The sequence below is a fragment of the Tamandua tetradactyla genome, chromosome 6 (genome assembly GCF_023851605.1).
Source record: "Tamandua tetradactyla isolate mTamTet1 chromosome 6, mTamTet1.pri, whole genome shotgun sequence".
Classification (NCBI taxonomy): domain Eukaryota; kingdom Metazoa; phylum Chordata; class Mammalia; order Pilosa; family Myrmecophagidae; genus Tamandua; species Tamandua tetradactyla.
Genome location: NC_135332.1, coordinates 134,800,152 through 134,818,299, shown reverse-complemented (window position 1 = coordinate 134,818,299; position 18,148 = coordinate 134,800,152). Strand labels below are relative to the sequence as shown.

Below are 18,148 nucleotides of genomic sequence, written 5' to 3'. Positions count from 1 at the left end.
CATTTGAGGACATCAAATTCTGCTTGCTTCTCCCTACCTCCTGGACACCATTTCTGAATTTCTTTTGTGGTTCCTCCTCATCTGACCAATCTCAAATGTTACACCATTTCTCCTCTCTGTCTACAAGTCCAAAATTTATGTCTCCAGCCTGGGCCACTCTTCTGAACTTCAGACTCATATAGCCATATACTTGGCATCATCATTTGGATAGCCACCTGGTATTGCAAATTTACTAAACTGGGCTGCTGCTCTCGCCACCCCTAAGCTGCTCCTCCCACATTCTTTCCCATTTCAGTTCCAATGGCTCAGGCAAAATGCCTTAGAGTTACTCTTGACTCCCCCTGTGCCCAGACCCCATCCATATCCAATTCAGAACCTATCCAATTCTCATCTCCGCTGCTGCTACATACTGGCCTAAACCATCGTACCTCACCTGGATTACTGCAAAAGTCTCCAATGGTTTTCCCTGCTTCAGCTGTTGCCAGTAAACAACCCAGACAAATATCTCTTCCCTCAGAGAGCTGGCATTCTAGTGAAGGAATACTGACAATAAACAAGATAAGGATAATAAAGCAGAGAAGAGAATAGAAAGATCCATAGTTTATTATTTTAGATTGCCAAGTAAGGCCTCACTAAGAAGGAAACATGAATAAAGGAGTCATGATGATATCTGGGGGAACAGAGTTCCTGGGAAAGGGAATAGCAAGAACAAATATCCAGAGGAGAAGCATGACTGGGGGATTCAAAGAAAAGCAAGGAGTGTGGTCAGAACCAAGTAAAGAAGGGATATGAGCTCTGAGAAGAAATGGGACAGTGGCAGTCAGGGTACAGAGGCTGGCCTTTAATCTACATATGATGGGAAGCCACTGAGAGGTTTTGAGCAGAAGGAAAAATGATCTGAATTGTTCAATATTATATCCCTTGTACCCAAAACAGAGCCTGGTGCTTCGTAGGGTTCAGTACACATCAGTTGAATGAATATTTTTTCTACTTTTTACAAATGAGGAATCTGAGGCACAGAGAGGATGAAGGTCACTTAGGATCCCAGTGAGATTTGTGCCTGGGCAGTCTGGCATTCGTTCCCACTGCACAGCAGCCCTCTGTTCAAGGGTGCAACCCAGTGGGGCCACGGGACTTGAAACAAAACACTGGCAGAGGTATATGCAGAAATAGGAGCAACCTAATTTGTTTCTTTGATATCCTAAGACGAGATTCTCATTTCATTTAGGTTACTGCTGAGAACAGAAAGTAATACTAGTATTATGCTCAAATATTTGTACTTTGAAATCCATAATTTTTCAAAGTGAGCATTCAGTGACAATTGTTTCTTCAAAATACGAATTCTCAGGTGGGCCATGGTGGCTCAGCAGGCAGAGCTCTTGCCTGCCATGCCAGAGACCTGGGTTCGATTCCCAGTGCTTGCCCATGCAAAACAACAAGAAAATAAACCAGAGAAAAGAATTCTCTCCTAAAATCAATTCAAAGAGAACATCAGGAAGTCCTTCTCTCTCAAAAGAAAAAGCATATTGCAAACCAACCCAATCAGGCCAGATTTTCTGTTTTTAATAAAGGATTTAGACATCTTCTGTTTTCTACCCATTCTTGATGTACACTTAGGAAAGTCATATCTGTCATAAGTTCGCCAATTGCAGGACTTGGGAGTACACAGTACAAACACAATGGGAGTGGGGAGAGGTTAGTGGCATGCTCCACCTGGTTGTCGTCAACTGAATATTTGAATTTTTTGGCAGATCCTTGAGCAAGAGCCAGCGAGGCCACATAGCCGACAAGTGCCACTCCGAAAGCTTCAGGGATGACAGAGGAGAGGATGCTCATCGGGGGGGCTCTTGGCCGAGGGATTCTGTGGAAGGAGAAACTGTACTGAAGCCATCAACCTTCGTGGCATTTCTGTAACAACTTGCAATGAATTCAACCCTGATAATGACACTGAAGTTTACATAGAGTAAGTGAAAATACCTATAAGAAAATGAAGAAGTCTTGCCTTTAGAAGCCCTTGGTTTCCCACATTATTTAGCTGAAATGCAAAATCCCAAGGGACACAACTTGAAACAGTCTCCTGCTTCTTCTAATGGGCATTTATGCTCAGATAATTCAGGTTAAACCTGATTTGGCAAACATTTCCTGATACTGTATCAGAAGAAACAAAAATCTGAAGCATTTTTTTTTAATTCAAACCTTTCCAAATATTTATTTGACAGGTGTTAGAGACTGTATTTTCTTCTTTGACCAGCACCATGCTATATGCAAAGTTTACCATAAGTCACAATTCTTCAGTTAATCCCTAAATTTGCCCATGAGTTCATAATCTTAAGCATGTTTTTAACTCAATGCTTTCGCAGTCCACTTAACTGTGTATTAATTATGAAAAACTTTAAATAGAAAAAACATTTATAAAGACTCCATCTGGCTGTTGTGGCAAAATGTGGGGTCACAGTTAGCAGTTTCGACTGCGTAAAATATTTCTTTCAAATAACACCCAGCCATTGTCTTATAATCTTTTGCAAACCACTTGAGCTAAAGTATCATCATTTATTTATAAATATTGGATGTTGCTTTGGGAGATTTACCAAAAAGAAAGAAAGGAAAAGAAAAATCCTTCAGTAGAAAAAGTAGAATAAAAAGGAAAGAGAATTCATGTTGAATCAGTACCCAGTATATGCCCTGCAAGCAGAATGCTAGATGCCTTCAATTAGCTATTTCATCTAATTCTTTTAAACCCCTCCCCGCCCCAGATTGAGTGCCATTATCAACCACTGCATGGAGGAGAAAACATTTTTAAATAAGGTTAGGAGGCTCATCTAAAGTCACAAAGTGAATGGCAGAGTTGGGATTCAATCTCAGCTCCATCTCTTTTCAAAACCATGTTCATTTTATGATTTCTTAAGAGACTGGATCTGGCAAGATCACTTAAAATAAAGGAGAATTAGAGGGCATAGAGAAGAGGCATATTTTTAACCCACTTAACTAAAGTTCATCCCTCAGACAAATTGATTCACATCATTTCAGGCTTAAGATACATGCTGTATAAAACTGCTACCATATCAAAATATGACACTTTAGTTTCATGAAAATTGAGCTTGCCTGGTTAATAATAATAATAAACTCTCCTAGAAACACTTAGTAGTGTAAAAGCAAAGAATCCTTTAGAAAATTCAAGTTGAATCAGATAATCACCATTGGCTGCATCTGTACCGACAGAGGATGGGCCGAGGATAGAAGTTTTTTAGTTCTTTTTAATTCCTGCGACTTCCTACTTTTCCTACATTTTAATGTAAGGAGAAGCCAAAATTTAAGACTAGAGGTTAAAAGTTTAGCAGACCCAACATCTGTAACATTGCCCCAAATTTACAAATATTAGCATATCCCCTTTACTAAGAGGCCTCTATTTTCTTCCAGGCTATATTTGTAACAATCTTTTGAACTTCTCCTTGTTAAACCTTCTTATAGGGTCCACAGGTAGACTTTTATTTTATTTTAATTTTTTTGCATAGGTAGGCTCAGGGAATCAAACCCGGGTCTCCAGCACAGCAGGCGAAAATTCTTTCACTGAGCCACCGTTGCCCACCCCCACAGGTAAGCTTTTACATCAGGTAGAAAACCTGTTTTCTTCTCCATTTCCATCCCCCTCACTATTACAAACTACCTAGGCCCATGGGTTTGCTAATTCAGATGATGCTTGTTTACCTTTATTGTATTTAAGGTATCATTGTTTTACATTTATTTTTTTTTTCTAATTTTTACTATGGTAAACTACACGTAATAAAAAACTCATTTTAACCATTTATAAGTGTACAATTCTGTGGCATTAAGTACAGTGACATTGTTGTGTAGCCTTTACCACTATTTCCAGAATATTTTCAACATCCCAGAAACTCGTACCTATTAAGCAATAACACCCCAATACCCCTCTCTGCTTTACTATGTTTTAAATGAACTAAACATAAAAATATGTAGAGGGAGGGCGGGCCATGGTGGCTCAGCTGGCAAACTTCTCTCCTGCCATGCCGAAGACCTGGGTTCGATTCCCTGGTGCCTGCCCATGGGGGGAAAATTCATATTCGGGCAGGCAACGGTGGCTTAGCAGGCAGAGTTCTCACCTGCCATAACGGAGACCCAAGTTCGTTTCCCGGTGCCTGCCCATGTTAAAAAAAAGAAGAAAAAAAAAATACTGAGAGGGAATAGTGCAGCCCAAATCCCTGAGCATGACTCTAATTTGCAAATATAATGTCCTCCATGTTTTCCAAATAATACTTTCGTAAATGATTTCCAAATCTTGTATGTAAAGGAATGCTTTACAAAACAGTTATCAACTTCCTTAGTAATAGGTGACAGTCTAGGAAGTTATTTTCTCTATACTTCCAGTTTTTAATTAAAATAGAAATTAATTAGAAATTTGTCCCAGATAGCGTCTTTGAAAGAAATGGAATCTCTACCCATCCCCCAGCCTCTTCCTTCATTAAAAATGAACAAACAAAAAAAAAAAAAAAGAAGGAAAAAAAACGGCTACATTACCCTTCTGGAATATGACCAACTACTTCTAATCCATATGTGTTTTCCATATTGGTACAATAACAAGCAAACGATGCTGCAATAATCTATATGGTTCCATTTGGAAAAAGAAAAAGAAAATTATTACCGGCCTCACAAATACCTTAAACAATTTTTAAAAGTAAACATTACTCATGTGTCCTGTGAATATCAAGAGTAACATAGCAGTTGCCCAAATTTTTTTAAATTAAGAAAACTTAAATTAAAAAATTCCTTTGAGTTTTGAGAATACTTCATTCACAGACTCATACATTAAATGGCATTCTTACAATATGATCTTTCTAATATCCTAAACTGTGTGAACACAATTGTGTCTAATTTGAAGGGAAGCAAATCAAAGAATAGGGGAGTGCATGCATGAGTATGGATGTGTGTAGACACTACAATCCAACCTAAATACCCATTTTTCATGATACAAAAGGATGCTTTATAAGACAGCATGTTTTTTCCTCATGACAGCGACTTTTCAGGAGTTTAGAATATTGCATCAGTATTCCTAATCTATATTAGGGATCAATGATGATTTATAATCTCCTTGAATATTTTTGGATTTTGAGCTTTTACTATTTCTTGAAGTAAAATATACTATATATTGGCAACCTGTTGGGCTCAACAGTTGCAATATGCCCCCGCGGAGTCTCAAGGCGCTCTCCGCTCTGTTACAGAGATCTGGTGAGCAAGGTCACGTTTTGTCTGCCTGTACCCACAATACAGGTCTTTAAGAAGTATTTGGAAGCCGAGGTCAGCCTTTGTTTTACTGGTCAGCCTTCTGAAAGGTACTAGAGACATCAATTATTATGTCTAGTAATGTCAATTAGCAGGATTGGTTTTCCTATCTGTCTTTCTGTTCTCTATGATGATATCTAACTAAACTTTTAAGACAAATGTTTTTAAAACATCAGACATGTTTAAAAAGCAGAACAGTCTTAAAAACAAAAATAGGAAAAAAAAAGCCATACTTTTAAAAATGTTAAACTTTATAACATTACTTGTATAAAATATACAAGTAGTATTTTCTAAATACTAAAACAGCAGTAGCTAAAGATGCATCCCATTAGGGTAGAATAGACATATTAACATATTCAAAAGTTTCTTAGCCAATTCATAAATTTTAATTGCCCATATCAGAACACATTGTAAACTATAAAATAAAATATACCAAAGCCACAAGACATGGAGTCCTAACTAAAAATGGAAGAATATGTAAGTTCAATACACATAGCCAATCTTAAAATTAAATAAGCCAATCACTAAATTAGGATCTCAGATAGGACCCTCCTAAGTGAGGGCCATTAATACAATTAAATTTCCTTACCAGTTTAGCCATAGGCCCCTGTTTGAAATTATGTCAATATTATAAGGCTGTATAAGGGCGGCACTGCCCTAAGAAAGCCCTGGGCAAGAGGAAGTGCTCCTGCTCCAGGAGGCCCAGCTTTACAGGGTTGCAATCTGGCCATCTTCCAGCTGTAGCCCTTCTCATCATTTGTGGGGGCAGGGGAATACCCAGCTGAAACATGGACCTCTCTCTAGGTCCTCCGAGATCTGTTAATTCCCTGTGCAAATGTCCTCAAGCCTGCTTTGAGGCTGCTTCCCTAGATCCTCCTAGGGTAGCCAAGGAGAAGGCAAGAGATAGTCGTGATAGGGGCAGGTGGGGAGCTATTTGGAACTTGGACAAGAGCAGGGGTATCCACACATGTACATATGAGGCCCCTTGTGGATGGGATGGAGTTGGGATGGAAAGAGAAGGGGCAGGCTTAGGGACTGCTTCTCCGCTTGCTGTCACATTGGGGCAGAATTCCAAGGACTAGGAGAATTCTCTCTTCCAACCCGGTCTTCGAGTTCATCACTCCAGCACATCAGTCAAGGTAGGAAAACAATACCTAATTTCTTTAACATTTTGATCTAGTAGCACTTTGGTCCTATTCCAATGTGGGCCCACATTGGTACTTTTGCCTTGAGTTTCCAATGCCAGGGTCAGGACTGTATAAGGATTATCTTCTATTTTTATTATAAGGATAGTATTTACTATGCTTGCAGGGAATAAACTACTATTTTATTACCAGCTCAAGGATCTTTCTCCCTAAGGTTATTTTGATATTTTGGTTTCATGAAATTTATGGACTAAAGCTTCCCAAGCTATAGTAATCATTTTTACTATCTATAGGACATTGGGATAAAATGGTACATTTCAAAGTTGTTGCTATACAAATTAATAAGCACAGTACCCTCCTCTTTTATGGCTTATTTGAAATAACACACACATATTATATAACTCATCTATGTTACATATATTACAACAAAATGTCAAAAGTATAGAATTAGAGTTAGCCTATTTTTGGGGAGAAGCCATCATCCATTTCTTAGTTCTATAGAAAGTAGACATATCCTTCAGAGACGGTTCCCAGTATGCTTGCTTTATAAGTTTATATAAGCTTATGCTATTTCAACAGTATGAAGGGTATTTCAATAGACAGAATTATTTAGATACCACTTGTCCTATACATGCCTAAGCCAAAAAACATTACAAAACTAAATTTTACAATAAACAATAAGTAAATTAGTAGACTATCATGTTTTAACATTTCATTTTCAACTTAATGTATTGTTTAGGTACAAATTGCCATTAAAGGCACTTAAAATTTCAAAAGGATATCTTTCTTCAATGCAATAAGCCTTAGAAGCAAAATATAATTTATTCCTTTGCCAGGTTCAAAATAAAAATATTTTGGAGAACCAGCACTGGCCAATGAAAGCCACTCGCATCTTTTCAATATATGTGAAATTAGATCGGTAACAAGTGTCAACAAATCTCCCAGTCATTAATGAACCTCTGTCAATAGATAATATTTCTATGCATATCACGCATGTGCTACAACAATAGGATGTGGTAATAGCCTCTTACTGCTTTATAGAGAATCATGCCATAGGTCTTCTGAGTCTCACCCTTTGAGATGTTCCCTTATTTAAATTATATATTCTCTTATTGCTGTAAGAGATTACTAGCATATGAGAAATGAGGCATCAGTTGAAAACACATGTGCCTCCTTTTTATAATTATTTACTCAATATGTTAACTGTTCTTATATGAATGCATAGCCATGCAAATTAGCCCTAATTTATGAGAGACAGGAGTAGCTATGGGTTACTGTAGATAATTTGGTGGGCATTTGCATATGACCCCAACAAATGGCAAACACTGTAGCGGAGAATGTTGAAATGTTGATCTCATACTTACCAAAACTAAATCGACAGGAAGAACAACTTTAATTTTCCTTTTAAACTGCTCATTCAGCTCTTTAACAAGAACAAGTACCACGATGCTCAGGAAGGACAGGAGCAGTGCCTCCACTCGGACCAACTTGATGTTTTCAAAGACATATGCATAAATCTACAGTGATGAGGAAAAATGCAAGCAAAATTCAGGATCGCCCAAAATATAACATCAAACTCTGGCTTCAAATAAGCTCATTGATGGTTTACAAAAAAAATCTTAATGGCTGGGGGGGGGGGGGGCGGGGAAGGGGGTGCAATGCTGATAGAGAAGCATGTCTACATAGTCATTTACATGTACAAAATTGCTTTGCCCCTTGGTTTCCCATCAAACTTGGAGCACAGGTCTTCCTACAGTATCAAAGAAAGTCCTGGAGAGACTGATTTTTCTGGCTCCTTAACAGATGCGAAAGCGAGCAGAGGTGCTGTAACTCAGTAGAGTTACCTGCAGATTCATCATTGAGAGCAGTGAGAAGGCTATAGGCACTCTGCCTTCGAACCCCACCACTCTTCCTCAAACACCACACACAAATAAACATGCATACAATCCATACACAAGGAAGTAAAGAGCTGGTATTTAACTGGTGTCAGATATCTGGCTTAATGTAAAATACTACCATGTTCCAAGCCATGCAGCATGTATTTGTTTATTATCACCTACTTTTTGCCAAACACTTCGTCCAATGTTAGGTCTACTATATAGATACAGCCCAGCACTCACAGATTTTACAGTCTAATGGAGAAATTGCTAATTAGAGCAATAAGTTGGTACAATATGCTATCATGCACATGTAAGGGGCACCTGAGGTACCTGTATCTTAGAGGTGTTGGTGGTCAGGGAAATCTCCCCAAAGGAAATAAATGGGAATTAGCCAGGCTGTGGATGGTGGGGAAAGTGGGGAAATGTTCTGCCTAAAGGATACATGTGTAAATCTTAGAACAAATAGAGGAGTGTATGAATTCCTGAAAAATATAGCCAAGAAGCAAGTAGAGAATTATTGATCATTAAAACATAGGGAAGCCTACATAAATTTATGCCCACATCAAGGAATTTGTTTGAAACTAGGAAGAAGATGAGATATATTAATATCAGATGTTGATTTTTGTAACTTGGGATAAACTGACTTGGCAGAAAAGATGGATAAATGCAGAAAGAAGGGCAAAGAAAAGGAATGAAATGAAGCCTTTTCTAAAATGTAAAGCCTATATTTATTCAACTAATTGCCAATAACATTTCACTTAAAAAATAGGATCTTGGGTGCAAGGGTGGTTCGCTGGTAGAATGCTCACCTTTCAAGAGGGAGACCTGGGTTTGATTCCCAGATCATGCAACCCCGCCCCCCCAAAAAAAACAGCCATAGAATCTTGTTGATACTTACATGGACATCTGCTCGACTAGCATAAAAATGATAATCTGAGACTTTAAAGTACTCTAAATTGTGTGCTAATGGGGTAAAAACAAAAACTAGCCCAGCTCTACACAAGACATAAAGGAACATTTAGAATTTTGTTTGTGGGGGAAAGTAACTCAATGACTTTCAAATTCATATAGAATGTTAAATTGACAACAGTAACTAAGAAAATTTTGAAACAGGTGAATAAGATGGGTTTATGCTACCAAATATATATAAAATAATACCAAGTTAAACAACATGATACTAGAATAAGATATATAAGTCAAAATAGAAAACAAATGAAACATCAGAATTATAAAACAATTGCATTACAGAAAAAACTATTCAATATCCGTTTGTACAAAATTTAAACAAAATAAAATCTAGATATATATATTTCTAGATAAAAATAAAGTTGCATGTATAAACTGAAGTCATAGAAAATGTACACATTATTTAAAAATTGGCAGAAGAAAACCAAAGAAATATAAATGACCAATAAAATATGAACAAGAGTTCAACTATACTAGTAATCAAAGAAATGTAAGTTAAAAGAATAAATTATTTTTCTTTTTATCAAATTTTGAATGTTTTTTTAGTTGATTGTCTTCATTTGCCAGGGATGCTATGAGAAATACCAGACACTCGTTGGCTTAAACAACAGGAATTAGTTGTCTCGCAGTTTTGGGTGCTGGAGCTCCAAAATCAATGTGTTGAAGGATCATCCTTTCTCTAAAGTCTGTAGTGTTTTGGAAGTGGCTGCCACAGTCCATAACTCCATCTCTGCCTCTGTTCATGTAACCATCTCACGTCCTGTCTCTCACTGCTCTACACCCAAATTTCCTCTGCTTATAAAGTCTAGAGTCATATTGGATTAAGACCCACCTTAATTCAGTATGGCCTCGTCTTAACTAAATTCCTGTTTACAATTGAGTTCATATTCGCAGGACCAGGGGTTAAGACTTGAACACATCCTTGTAAGAAACATGATTCAAACTGTAACAGTGATAATGCTCAGTGCTGGTGAAATCTGGGGACAGAAATAGGAACTCTTCTATACTGTTCGTGTGAGTATACAGTGATGGGTACATTCTTTGGGTGATTGGATAAACTTATCAAAAACCTCTGAAATGTTATTATTCTTTGTCTCAACCACTTCACTTCAAGAAAATTATGCTATGACTACAATTAGAATCACGTGAAAAGACCTTGTAAGATATGCATTAAACCATTGTCTAAAAAACAAAAAAAGAAATGGGAACATTTTAAAGAGTACAGCAACAAGGAAACTGGTTCAAGTCACAGGGTTACACGAACAATATCATAGGCCACAGCCACCAAACACAGTTTTAGACAATCAGCGTATTTAATGACACAGAAAGTGTTGTGTTATGTTGCTAAGAGGGAAAAGCAGGTTTCAAATATATATGGCTTGATACCGCTTTTTGAAAATGAAATTAAGTTTCATACTTCTTAAATATCATTTGATTTATCTAGAAAGCTAATACCTCCGGGTAAGGAGATGCTTGCACTTTTCTGTATCTTTCATGTTCTCTCTTATGAAGATGTATCACTTGTATAATTTTAAAGGCTTTTTAGTAGTCTTTTAATACTTATCTCCAGTGTGTCTCTTAATGCCCCCTTCCCTTGGAAATGTTGAATCTGGTTTTTATAACTTGATTTTGATTTTTCCACATAAGATTTATAAAGTTTAGGTTCATGTGATTAAATTTGTTTTTATTTTAGTGCATAGTCTGTTTTTATAGTAGCCCAATCTATTAGGGTTCTTTGCCCCTTCCTCTTAGCATCTCAAGTATAAAAACATATTTTAAAAGGTTTAAAAAAAACTTAGACTATGTTACAAGTATATTATTTAAATTGTAATAAATGAAAAAGTTGAGTGTTTCCTTAAGTACCTCGATTTACCATCTTTTACAATTCTATTTAGTAGGTTTTCCAAACTAAAAGAGTCAACCCATGTGGTCCGTGGATCAGACTATTCCTGGTATAAAAGGAGGTGCACCAGACTACCAGAACTTGAATTACATTATATTGGATGTTATCATTAACGTTATAACAAACAAAGAAAATGTACTCAGGCAAATATGGACCCTCCCTGGTTGAAAGAAAATAGGGTGATCCAGGTATTGGAGAATCCCTTTTGTCTACGCAGTTTAAGTGAACACTTAAAAATGAGGAGTCAGGTAGCTTTGCTTATTATTTGTTATACATATTCTATTTTATTTCATACTAATAGGAAAGAAAAGTACCATATTGTAATTATCTGAGATGCAGAAGATATTTTTCCTCTGTCTCTCTATGTTGTGACTGATAACTGTCCACAGTATTCCAAAGCAAGAGCAGAAACAGGATCCATTTCTCATAGTCACACCTTACTCAAAGCACAGGATAAAAATCCAAACTGCTACTTATCAAATTTAATCTACAGGGATGGGGATGGAGGGACTATCAAGAGACATTTGTCCAAATGCATAGCTTATCATGATACAAGGATGAAACTGAGAATAACATTCAGATGACTCATCAGAAAAAAAAGCCAAACATCCAGATGTTTTTAAGCATTGAGATTATTCCTTCCATTTTTCCTACGGTATTAAAAGCATGCCATGACAATGCCTGTACAAGAAAGGGGGAAACAGGCAAAAACCCCAAGCCATACCAAATTTGCAGTAGTATGCATTTCGAGAACATGTGTTTACAGTAAAAAAAATGACCACCCCAGAATGAAAGGAATGAGACGACCCCCCAGGGTTTTATTGTCTGCCTGGATTAAACTACAACTTGTAGAGGAAAACACGTCTCACAAGAGGTCCCAGGAGACCATGGGGGCTGGGGGTGGGTGGCCGAGGCTCCTTACAGCCAGCACAGGAGCACAGCAGACAGCAAGCTGGTGAGGACTGCCGCTCTGATGACTGCCATGCGGCTCCATGTGGACAAGCCACAGACGAAGGGAGGCTCCGAGGTGATGGTGGCCTATGGAGAGAGATGGGGAGAGGCGTAGGGAGACACACGCACACACACACTAACATAGGCCTCCTTTAACATAGATCTAGGCTCCTCAGCACACATTAAAATCTCCTTTCTGGTGTAAACCCAGCTGTCTGAGAGTGCTATCACCTAGCAAACTCCAGTAGATAAAAACATTTCTACTGAGGATCATAATTTGCCTCCCAGATCTGAGAGAATCAGAGATAATGTTTCTATCTGAATGGATAAACATGTAAACTCTTTTATCGGAGCTGACAGATTTAATAAAACAGGAGCTGAGCTCATTTTGAAACTGTAATAATAGGTCTTTAACCAATTATTAAAATTTGACATAAAATGAAAAATATAGATGTGCATATACAAACCCATTTTGAGATGTTTCAAGGAATGAAAATAGTCTAGCCACAGTCCATGTATTACTTACTTATTATTTTCTTTATGGGTAAGGCTAATCTCACCCTAATGGATACACTAACACATTCACCCCCAAAAGCATACAGTTTATTTATTTAATGCATTTTTATCTGATTTGGCCATTCTATATAAGTTGGGGGATTTTTTTTTTTTTAGATGATGGGTTCCAACTTCTAGAACAATGTCTGGCACATAGAAGGTACTAAAAATATACTGTTGAATGAATGATTGAATACTTTGGTCTAACACAGTAATAGTAACAACACATCAGTAAATAGGGGTCACTTTTACCCTAGATAAGTGGAGTAACAAGAAGAGGAGGGACCCAGACTCGTTCTCAATATCAAGACTTGGGCTATATCATATATTTGGAGGATCTGTAATTATTATGTATTTATTAAAGACAACATTTTAATGGAAATTCTACTCTGTATAAGACATTGAGCTAAATATTAAAGGTACTAGTGCAACAAAATTTTAAATAACCCATCTTTGATATAGTCAATCTGATCCAAATAATCAGATTTTTAATCTTGCTGCTTTTATATGGATGAAAAAAACCTAAGGTTAAAAAAAGCTCATATTCAGTATTTAGTTCACAAATAATAAACAAGCCCATGACTCTCTCAAGTCCTTCCTGGAGGTTAAACCCATTCCACAGTTTCTCTTTGTACAACTATTACTGAAATTTTAAACAGGGTCCTACATAGAATCCTCTGTGCATGAAAGAAAATCTAAATTGTGTCCACTCTGTCGAACCACATGAGCAGAGAAAAACATGTCAAATATTTAGAAAATATTAGCAGGTGTTAAAAACTAAATGGATTTTCCTGCTCCATCCTCAAATAATCAGGAAATTCCATCAAACAGAAAAATCCCTTTCTCTTGCATTCTGGTTGGTCTAAGTTCTGCTGAAATGAAACCACCATGAGAAAAAAATGATTTTAACATTTTAAGAGTATAAAGATATCATTAACAATAATTCTTCAGTAGCACTGATGAGTGTAATTTTGAACTCTCTATAAAAGGACCACATAGGGCGGGCCGCGGTGGCTCAGCGGGCAAAGTGCTTGCCTGCTATGCCGGAGGACCTCGGTTCGATTCCCGGCCCCAGCCCATGTAACAAAAACGGAGAAACAGAATACAATAAAACAAGAAAATGTTAAAAATGTTTCCCTTTCTTCCTTCCTTCCTTCCTTCTATCCTTCCTTCCTTCTCTCTGTCTTTCCTTAAAAAAAAAAAAAAAAAAAAAGGACCACATAGAAAATATTCTAATGCATATTTTTATGCCAAAAAGAATACATAAAACTTTTAGCCTTACTATTTATCATTCTTGCACTATATTTATACTAAAGATCTGTCACAAATAGGTGTAAGTTTCACTAGCAAAATAAGAGTGCTAATACTACTAATAAACTTTAATATATCTATCAATATGCTACTTTATAATAAATATAAACTACTAATCTTCAATCTATGAGTCTTAATTCCTAATATATGACTTTGAGTCAATTATCAACCTCAAAGCCAGGACTATTTCAGAACATCCACATATGCTTGCTAGTGTCTGCGCAAACTTTGGTCTGAAATACATTTGGTATAATCTGTACACAAATATTTGCCAAAAAATACAGACATTTTTTCTGTGTCTTAGAAATTGTTCCTTATAAAGTAAAACAGGTAGCATTACTGAATAAACCATTTACTGATTGTAGCTACTATGAAATTCTAGGTCCTGTTGCACAAAATGCATCACAAATTACACCTAATTTTATATGTCTCACAACATGGAGTTTTCATTGACTATCATGGCCTCAGAATGGCTTTGAAATGTGATGTTACTCGTATTTACTAATTGCATCATTGGATAAGCTCAGTCAGTTTCTGTGAGAGAGAGAGGAGAGAGAGAAAGAAAGAAGGAAAGACAGAAATAAAGAAAGAAAGAAAGAAAGAAGGAAAGAAGCAGAAAAGGAGGAAGGAGGGTAGGAGAGAGGGAGAGAAGAAGGAAGGAAGGAAAGAACCAACTCACCATTTAGGGTTGGGTAACTGTAGTAGGTTGATTTATAATCCCCCTAAATACATGCTTCCATCCTAATCTCCAGAATTTGTGATTGTGACTTTATTTGGGAAAAGGGTCTTTTCAGATATAATTAAGTTAAAAGATACCAAGATGAGATAATCTGGGGTTACCCTGGGGCCCTAAGTCCAATGACAAGTGCTCTTATAAGAGACAGAAGCGGTAAAGACACAGACACAGAGAAAAGGCCATGTGAAGATGAGGCAGAGATTGGAGCGATGTAACTACAAGCCAAAGAACACCTAGTGCCACCAGAAGTTGGAAGGGGGAAGGAAGGATTCTCTACTAGAGTCTTTGGAGGGAGCACAGATCTGATGACACTTTGCTTTTGGACTCTTGGTCTTCAGAAATGTAAGAATAAATTTCTATCATTTAAAGCCATGCCTAAGTTTGTGGCAATTTGTTACGGCAGCCATAACAACTAACATAATTAGCTGTCTCACTTCTGAGACAATGCAAAGGAGACTTAGAACTCTGACCTCAGGATCATATACAGACTAGTAATATTCGCTCCTCTTCAAGTTAACCAGGATGGATGTATTTGAAAACACAGAATGGTACTAAACAAAAAGCTTTACTAACCCTTACAAGAGGTCAACAATTGACTGAACAATTGTCATAGTTAAGTAGCATGGGGGATACCACAGTACTGATTTTTAACAAAGTGCCTAACAAATGCAGTATTTAGTTGAAGAGACTTGCCAAAGTCAGAAAAGGCCTTCGAAATTAACCTGTTGCATACATTCATTTTACAGATGTAGAAACCAAGGCTCCAAAGAGTAATATTGACTTAGCCAGGTGACGTGACTTGTGACAGAGTCAGAGTATGAAACAGGTACCTGAACCCTACTCCAACACTTCTACCATTTTTCAGTGCATCTTTCACTGTTCTCTTCTTTCACTCCCATACACAATTTTTCCAAATGTACGTCCTCCTTCTTTTCCCTTGGTGTATGGTGAGGTGATGACACCTCTTAAAGGGAAGATAGCCATGTAGCATGGAGTCTTCGGTTTGGGTTGTTAGTGGTGAAGCTCAGTGGCACCTGCCTGGTTCTCAAATATACAAGCTCATCTCAACTCTGGCCTTGGGCCTTCAACACAATAAGTAAATCCTATCCAACTTGATTCTAAAAGCCATGAATGCAGGGACTTTGGTGAACGTCTACTTCTATCTATTCAGTGCATGCATCATAATTTCTTCCCCTGACCCTGATTTTTTTTTTCATATTTTTCCCAGTTGGTTGCAGAACTGGTTGGGGTAGAAAGAATAGGGGGACATTTAAACTTCATCATGCTCTGGAAGAGTGCAGGAAGTAACATTTCCAGATACTCTGCTACTCATCTTATATGGAGTGGCTCATTTAATTTCTCAATTAATACAAGACGAGCAATACATTTTGTCCATTTAACACATGAGGAAAATAAGGCTTAGGGAGGTTAGGTGAATTGCTTAAAGCCACATAAAAATTAAAACAGTGGAACTGGGGTATACTTCTTAACCTGTCTCACTGTAAAAAATAAAAACTTACATTCTACCTGCTACGTATATAAAACAAACGTCAGGTTGCTCTCATAACCACGCCTCAGGAGCTTCTGGACTAGAATCACAGAATTTCTGAAATTCAACTGGGAGGGATCTTAAGTCCAAAACCATTGTGTCTGTTCAACATGCCAAACTTATATCCCCTTTAGGAGCTTTACTTTGCTATTCCCACTCCCTAGAAAACTGATAACCCAAATTTTTCCATGGCTGAGTCTCTCTCATCATTGTGGCCTCCACTCAAAAGTCATATCCTCAGAACAGTCTTCCCCGTTGGGCACACCCACCCCTTCACTCTATCACATCACCGCCTTCAATCACACCACCCTGTTTCCTTCATTAACATCACCTGAGAGAATCCCGTTTACCCACTTGTCATCTGCCGCCCTGTTCCACCTTCCTCCTTGGTACTTTTATGGAACTACGAGGGAAGAAGGATGTTGTTTCTCAGCTCCACTGCCTACTGGATGGTTGTTTTAGTTGGCTAAAGCTGCCAGAATGCAACACACCAGAGATGGATTGGCTTTTAATAAGGGGATTTATTTAGTTACAAATTTATAGGTTTTTAGACAAAAGACAACTGGCTTTCCTCTGGCTTCTTCTATCACATGGGAAGGCACAAGGTGGACGTCCACTGGGCTTCCCTCCTGTCTTCTGATGGCCTTCCCCGGAGTGATTTCTTTCTGCATCTCCAAACGTCTGGGCTGAGATGAGATATGCTGAGCTGCTGAGCTCTCTTTGACCTCTCACTTTTAAGCCTCCAACTAATTAAATTAAAGCTCACTCACTGGGGAAGGCACTCCCCTTAGCTGACCGCAAATGTCAACAGCCATAGATGAATTTCACATACTGATGATTTAAGTCCACAGCAACAGAACAACCGGGCATCATCACCTGGCCAAGTTGACATCTGAACGTCACTATCACAATGGTCAATAAATATTTGTGGAGTAAGTCTGTTCCAGTGGTTCTTTAATCGTGGATGTGTACTAATTAATCTTTTCCGCCCTAGAGATTCTAAACAGTAGGGCTAGAATCAGGCCCAGGCAGATGTAGCTTGTAAAATCACTCCAGATTATCCTGTTGAACATTTCTGGTTTTCAAGCCTCACATTTACTCTAGCTCCTCTACTTTGCAGGTGAGGAGACTGACATCGGCTATCAGCTCAGCCCTTTGTTCTTTAAAGCAATTCTCACATCCTTGTAGTCTTTAAACATCAGCCACAATTGTCCAGACATGCTCTCTCCAGCATCAACTTACTTTCTGTTGGATTATTTGGAATCCACCCTCTAAGTAGACCTAGACTCCCATGCAGCAACCCTTAAAGCCATCTCTGATCCTTCCAAAATTAATATTGGTATAAATTTTCTCTGTTCAAAAGAATTTGATGTCCCCTATAAGCTTTGCCTACATGTCATTATATCATTAAATAGTTTAGAATGGGTATCATTAAAATCCAGCTTCCCAACTACCTCTTCCTATTAAATAATGTAAATAGAAAAACAAGAAAAATATTAAGCTGACTCTCAGCTAAAGGATGTATTTTTGTCAGCACAAACAAAACCCAAAAAGGTAGAAAATAAACAACTTTCCATTATTTATTTATTATTATTAGTAGTAGTATGTTGGCATAGGCAGGCTCCGGGAATCGAACCTGGGTCTCTGGTATGGCAGGCGAGAATTCTGCCACTAAGCCACTGTTACATGTACCTCCCTCCATTATTTTTTATATAGTCTCCAAATTTCTGATGCATCTCACAATGGGAATAAATCCATTCACTATTGCTTCGAGGGGTGAATTAAGTCTCAGACCAATATGTAATCTAAAGGAAGCATGGCATATTAAATGGCTAAAGACAATCTGGCACATGAAAC

At 37.7% G+C, this 18,148-nt stretch overlaps 1 protein-coding gene across 2 annotated transcripts in view; it reads right to left on the bottom strand.

Moving 5' to 3' along the window:
* SLC26A7 (solute carrier family 26 member 7) overlaps nt 1-18,148 on the bottom strand; it is a 125,163-nt gene that overhangs the window by 51,236 nt on the left and 55,779 nt on the right. For both annotated transcript variants that reach the window (XM_077167175.1, XM_077167176.1), the window contains exons 5-7: nt 7,805-7,957; nt 4,534-4,616; nt 1,714-1,861 (exon numbers count right to left, since the gene is read on the bottom strand). In XM_077167175.1, the coding sequence (XP_077023290.1) occupies nt 1,714-1,861; nt 4,534-4,616; nt 7,805-7,957 (384 nt within the window). The remainder of the gene's footprint in view (nt 1-1,713; nt 1,862-4,533; nt 4,617-7,804; nt 7,958-18,148) is intronic.